Raw genomic sequence first — 7,226 nt, 5'->3', positions numbered from 1 at the left:
ATGGTCTGTTTTGACTCATGTCTGATGTAATAGTTCCTTGGTCATCAATCAATCAATAGTTCACTGATCATCAATGATTGTCAGTACTAATTTCACAGATTCTTTCCAAGGCTCTCAAAGAACAGCAAGGAATTTAATTACTCTGCTTGACATTGTTACTAGTTCTTCATGTTCACTTGGAAATGGAAATTCCAGGCTTACATTTGAAAGGCAACATTAAAATAACAACAATAATAATAAGTATAAAATGACTTTTTATTTGTCAAATAGTAAATGGGGAATTTTAGTTTATATTTATTTATCTTAATATCACGTAACTCCTGAAAAGTAGATATTATTATCCTCCTTTTTAAGATAAGGAAATAACATCAGCTGAGCTGATATAACTTAGGCAATATCTGGGGGAAGATGAAATTTTAGGGACTATCTGGGAAAATATGATCATTTCCGGTGATTCTGCGGCAGATATGGCCTGGGTAATACTCTATTAGCACGGCTTCAAACCATACTGACTTAGAACTCTACTGTTCAAAAATGTGGGGCTATGTAAGTTTCATCAACTTCATGCTGTGAAGACTGATGTTTCCCCTATACAATCTGTAATGTTTAGTCCCACAAAAGTACAATTAAACAATCACCATTATGACCCACGGACTCTTTTATTATTGGGTCCTGAAGCTAGTCCTCTAGTGACTGCAAACTCTCAAAGGCTATCATCTCTCTGGTCAGTAAGACTCCTCGAGAGGAACAAAAAGAGATATTCTCATTCATGGTCATTGACCGCCAACCCCATGGGGCATTAATTTTGCATAACCTTCCTGAAAAACCCATGGGCACCAGAGCAAGAAGTAGGAGACAGCTGGTTTGTCTTACCACCATCTGAAAGCTGAGTGCAAGCCAGGCAACAGCCAGCCAGATGAAGAAATAGGACGACTATGTGAGACAGGCATTTCTACTCCAGAGCAAAACAGAGGAGGAATTAAAAAGATTTAACAGTTTGCTAGTTTCGTGAGCAGCGAACGGACTCCAGCCACAGGACAGAAGCAGGGTCAGGAAGGGCTCTTGCTGTGCCATTCTTTACCTCAGAAGCTAAATTGTAGGGGCATCTAGAAGGTCTCCAATATAGGCGAAGGTGAGTAAAAGAAAGGTAGTGCTTAGGGAATTGAAAATGGAAGCTATTTATTGAAAAAAACAGAATTATTTAACCATAATATTTTATGGGGCCACCTGGGTGGCTCAGTCTGTTGAGTGTCTGCCTTTGGCTCAGGTCATGATCCCAGGATACTGGGATCCAGCCCAGCATAGGGATCCCTGCTCAGTGGGGAGTCTGCTTCTCCCTCTCCCTCTGCTGCTACCCCTGCTTATGCGTGTGCGCTCTCTCTGTCAAATAAGTAAATAAAATCTTAAAAAAAAAAAAACCATAATATTTTATGGGCTTACTGGTGCATGCAGCTGAACAAAATATTTTGGCGATTTAAAAGATACTAAGACCAAAAATAATGATAAATGAAGTAGGTTAAATTCTGAAATAATGCATAAATTTTGCGGCTGCTATAGAAATGTATCTGAGAGACGTGGCTGGATGCTTTGTTTGAACTTCATAAAGTAAGAGTAACAAAGATCAAATAAAACTAAAAATCAAGGTTTAAGTGGTCCAAAATGTTCATATTTGCTTTTGCATATCCGTCTGATCACATTCACAGAAATTGATTTGTACTAGGTTCAGTAAGTGTTTTCAATCTAAAATAGCAATATGCTTTTATAAAGGGTTTTATGTAAAAAAAAAAATTTCCAATGAAGAGAAAAAATAAGCCTGATAGGGCAAAAGATGTTTCAGAGACATAATCAGGGCAATAACTTTCTAGTTTTTATTTGAAAAGCAGCCTCTTTTGTTCTTATTTATCTGCTTAGTGAAAGTATAAGCAAATTAAGTACATGGTATGTTTCCAGCAATTACGAGGTGGTGTTTATGCAGTGGGGAATAAATGAGATGTGCAGCAAAATATCACAACTTCAGGTTCTCTTCATTCTTTCCCTAGGGTAAAGCCCACTCTTCACCTTTTGAATTTTGAGATTAAAACAAATTACCAGCAAATTCTACCTCCTCACCCCCATACCTGAATCTGGCACAAGGTTTCCTACTATAGATTGTCATAAGACATGGGTCACATATTTTAGGGGCAAACAAAGAGCATTTTTTTACGCTCTACCTATTGAAAATAATGTTGACAACAATTAAATTACAGCAAGTTTAATGACTGAAAATGTTAGTTCAAAATAGAACCAGTTTCCACCCAACTACTTTCCTCCTCCTTGGAATCCCAGGGCTGGAGGCTGCTCATGTCTGGATCTCCATCCCCTTTTGCCTGGTCTACCTACTGGCTCTGATGGGGAATTGTGTCCTTGTGTTCATCATCAAGATGGACCCCAGTCTTCATGAGCCCATGTATCTCTTCCTCTGCATGCTCTCTCTGAATGACTTGATGCTTAGCACCAGTGCCCTTCCCAAGATTCTCAGCCTCTTCTGGTTCAATGACAGAGAAATTAGCTTTAAAGCTTGCCTCACCCAGATATTCTTCATCCACTCTCTGTCCACCATGGAGTCGGGATTTTTATTGGCCATGGCCTTTGACCGATATGTGGCCATCTGCAACCCTCTCAGGCACTCCACCATCCTTACACATGGAGTGATCATGGCTTTGAGTTTGGCCATTGTCCTGCGTGGAATTATCCTGCTGACTCCTCATCCTTTCTTACTGATGAGGCTTCCCTACTGCAAAACCAACATCATCACCCATACCTACTGCGAATTTATGGCCCTGATCAAGCTGGCCTGTGCCAACACCAGGATCCACAGACTCTATGGTTTAATCCTTGCCTTCCTTTCAGGTGGGCTGGACTTCATATTGATAATCTGCTCTTATGTTCTCATTCTTCATGCTGTATTTCAACTCCCATCAAAGGAGGCTAGACTCAAGACCTTAAGCACATGTAGCTCTCATGCTTGGGTCATCTTAGTGTCCTACATTCCTGCCTTTTTCTCCTTCATCACCCACAGATTTGGTCAGAACATAGCTCCGCACATCCACATCTTTACAGCCAACATTTATCTTCTTATCCCTCCGATGATGAACCCTATCATCTACGGTGTCAAAACCAAAAATATCCGGGATAGGTTTCTTAAAGTCTTTAAAAACACCTATGTTTGAGTTTGTAAGGTGTTTTTAGTTAACCAGCAAGAAAGGCAGATACCACGGAATTATGGCCTTGTTTATATTCAAGGAAAACACTATTACTTAAGAAGACAGAAATTTCCCGGGTGACTATTGGGCCATACTTACTATAAAAATTTGTAATTAATATATGGAATGCAGTAGGTCCCAACAATTATACACTATTTTGTGAAAGACTTTACTATTTTTAGTACAGGGCCATTTCCGATTTTCTGCTCCCAACACAAATTTCCCAACACCTAGAATCAAGTTCAAGGTACATAAGTTACGTAGTATGTTTCTTCAATGACAAATGTTTTCTCATTCCATCATTCCTTAGCACAGGCACACTCAACCTGGAGTGGCGAATACACTGATGTCAGTATCGGTCAGTATAGTATAGTCAGCATTTTTTGTCTTGCTTGTAACAGTTAATAATCTAGAAACTGACAGAAAAACTGAAAGGGCAAAGTGTGTCTCTGAAGTTTTTAAATTTGCTTCCATTTTAAAGAAACTGGACCTATAACTGAGGCTTAACTTATCATATATTGTTTTGTTTTGTTTTAGCTTATCATATATTCTTCAATTTTGTGTAATCAATGTAGAGGTGAGCTCTACTTATAAGTAGAGCTCTTCTGTATATATCAGCTTGTGCCACAGCTAGAATTTAAGAGCTCTTTTGCTTCAAGAATAATATATACCTTAAAAATTCTTAGTTTGGGAAAAAGTATAAAACAAAGGGAAAGGAACAGAAACAGAAAATTACAGTAGTCGGCTGAAAATCTGCATACAATTTTCCCATCCAACAGGACTGTTATTCATCAAAGTAACTATTTCAGACTGAGGTTAGTTTTGAGGAGAAATGCAGCATGTTATTAAATTGGCTTTATATGATACAGATCAATTCATTCACAGTGTTCATATGGCAATGACTACCTACTTTTTCTAATAATGCAATGGAAATATTTTGGGGGGGCACCTGGGTGGCACAGTCGTTAAGCATCTGCCTTCGGCTCAGGGCGTGATCCCAGCGTTCTTGGATCGAGCCCCGCATCAGGCTCCTCCGCTGGGAGCCTGCTTCTTCCTCTCCCACTGCCCCTGCTTGTGTTCCCTCTCTCGCTGGCTGTCTCTCTCTCTGTGTCAAATAAATAAATAAATAATCTTAAAAAAAAAAAGAAATATTTTTTGGAAAATTTGAACACTGAAAAGGTAAAAGGAAGACATTTGTTTAGAAGTGTAAACCCAGGGGTACCTGGGGGGCACAGACTCAGTTAAGCAACTGACTCGGTTTTGGCTCAGGTCATGATCTCAGGGTTGTGAGATCAAGCTCATGTCAGGCTAGAAGCTCAGCACAGAATTAAGAAGATTCTCTCTCTCTCTACCCCTCCCCACCAAAATACATTAATAGATCTTTAGAAAAAAAAAAAAGTGTAAGTCCAATAAACTGACAACAAACACAATGGACATTTTGTTAGTCTTTCTTTCATGAAACTGTGGTCTAGAATGTACATAAATTTTATAATTTTCCATAATGTGGACAGTAAACTTACTTTTCTTACTGTAGAAATTACATTTTATTTTTTTCTGCCATTCCCTATATATTCATAAAAGTCTCTCTCGAGTTAACTAGTGTGACCAAATTGTCAATCCTTTTATATTTTCCACATTTTTATTTGTAGTTGAAAGAAATATTAGGAAAAAAAAAGAAATACTAGAATCAAGAGAATGTAGGTGGTTTTAAAAGCTACTGAAAATGGAATATATATTTTAAGTGATATTCCACATTACTCAAATTTTACTTTATGAATATGAATGTTAAGAATAATACCAATGTCACTATCTAATCCTTTTTGATTTCCACAAAATATTCATTAGTATAGATATATTGGACCTTATTAAACTGTCTGTTGCTAAGGCATTCTATTTCTTAAAAAAAAATCAGAGATCACTTATTATCTATCTACCCAATTATGTAAACTTTATTTTTTAGAACAGTTTTAGGCCCAAAGCAAAATTGAGAGGAGGGTACAGAGAGTTCCCATAGATTCTCTGGCCCCACATACGTATAGCATCCTCTACACTCAACATCCCTCATGAAGGTGAGGCATTCGCTACAGTCAGTTAACTTACAGTAGCACGTCACCATTACTCGAAGTCCACAGTTTGCATTAGGGTTAACCCTTGGTGTTGTCCATTCGCTGTGTGTTGACAAATGTATCATGACATGTAACATGTATCCATTGTTCTAGAATCGTACAGAATAATTTTTACTGCAGTAAAAATCTTCTGTCCTCTACCTCTTCACCCTTCCCTTTCCCCAGCCATTGAAACCACTGATTTTTTTTACTGTCTCCCTAGTTTTACGTTTTCCAGAATGTCAGAGAGTTGCAATCATATAGTATGTAGCCTTGGCTTCTTTCATTTAATAATATGCATTCAAGGTTCCTTTATGTTCTTTCATGGCTTGACATGTCATTTATTTTTAGTGTTGAGTAATATTCTACTATCTGAATATACCAGGATGATGATGATGATGATGATGATGATGATCTTGTACCACAGATTATTTATTCATTCACCTACTAAAGAACACCTTGGTTGCTTAATCGTCGACAATTAAGAATAAAGTTGTTATAAACATTCATGTGCATATTTTTGTGTGGGCATAAGTTTTCAACTCCTTTGGGTAAATACTAAGGATACCAATTGCTGACTCATATGGTAAGAATATGTTTAGTTTTGTAAGAAATCACCAAACTGTCTTTCAAATGGAGTGTACAATTTTGCATTTCGACAAGCAATGAATAAGAGCTCCCATTGTTCCGCATCCTCATCAGCATTTGGTATTATCAGTGTATTGAATCTTCCCAATTATAGTAGGTGTGTTACAGTATCTCATTGTTGCTTTAATTTCCAATTCTCTAATAACAGATGATGTTGCACATCTCTTCATATGCTGCTAGCCATCTGTATACCTTCTTTGGTGAGACGTCTATTTAAATTGTGTTGATCATTTTCTTCTTGTTGAGTTTCAAGAATTCCTTATATATTGTGTGTAACAATATTTTACCAGATATGTCTTTGCAAATATTTTCTCCCACTTTGTGACTAGTCAGCTTATTCTCTTGACCATGTCCTTCATAGAACAAAAGTTTTACATTTGAATTGGAGTCTAATTAATAAATGATTATTTCATGTGTGGTGCCTTTGGTATTGTAAAAACCGATCACCAATGCAAGTCATCCATATGTTCTCCTATGTCATCTTTAAGGAAGTTTTAGTTTTGCACTTTACTTTTAAATCTGTGATCCATTTAGAGCTAATTTTTGTGAGCAGTTATAATGTGTGTGTCTAGAATTTTTTTGATAGGAATTCAATTTATATTCAAGTTTATATTTAAGTTTATTTATATTTATACATATTTAAGCTTATGCCTGTAAGTATTGTTATATTAATGACTATTGTAAATATTTTCTGATTCTATTTATTTTTTGTTTATTTTTTAAAGATTTTATTCTTAAGTAATCTCTACACCCAAAGTAGGGCTCAAACCCACAACCCCAAGATCAAGAGTCACGTGCTCTACTGACTGAGCCAGTCAGGTTCCCCTATTCCCTCCTTTAAAGTCAGGTTTATTGAGATAAAATTTATGCAGTGTAAATTTCATCCTTTTAGTGGGTAGTTCTATGAGTTTGTTTGTTTGTTTTTAAGTAGGCTCCATGCCCAAGGTGGGGCTTGAGCTCATGACCCTGAGATCCAGAGTCACATACTCTACCAACTGAGCTAGCCAGGAGCCCCTTTGCTTCTATTTATAGGCAAATTCTGAATCACTATATTATTTGTATTACTTATATTGCTTGTATTATGTTACATTTCAGTTCAAAGTTATATGCATATTGAACATTCTTTAATGAGATGAGCCATTTTGAAGAAATGTATAGTCCATACAGAATTGCTCTCTTTTGAATTACTTGTAGATACCCTTTCACTAAATTTTCTGTTTAATTGTTTGAA

The 7,226-nt window shown here is 36.8% G+C and overlaps 1 protein-coding gene across 1 annotated transcript; it reads left to right on the top strand.

Moving 5' to 3' along the window:
• Window positions 1-2,264: 2,264 nt before the first annotated feature.
• LOC103681223 (olfactory receptor 52D1-like) lies at window positions 2,265-3,209 on the top strand. The gene has a single exon (XM_008710756.1). It carries the CDS (start codon window positions 2,265-2,267, stop codon window positions 3,207-3,209), a length of 945 nt encoding a protein of 314 aa, XP_008708978.1.
• The last annotated feature ends 4,017 nt before the right edge of the window (window positions 3,210-7,226 follow it).

The sequence above is a fragment of the Ursus maritimus genome, unplaced genomic scaffold, assembly GCF_017311325.1.
Source record: "Ursus maritimus isolate PB19 unplaced genomic scaffold, ASM1731132v1 scaffold_16, whole genome shotgun sequence".
Lineage (NCBI taxonomy): Eukaryota > Metazoa > Chordata > Mammalia > Carnivora > Ursidae > Ursus > Ursus maritimus.
This window is presented reverse-complemented; position numbering and strand designations above follow the sequence as displayed.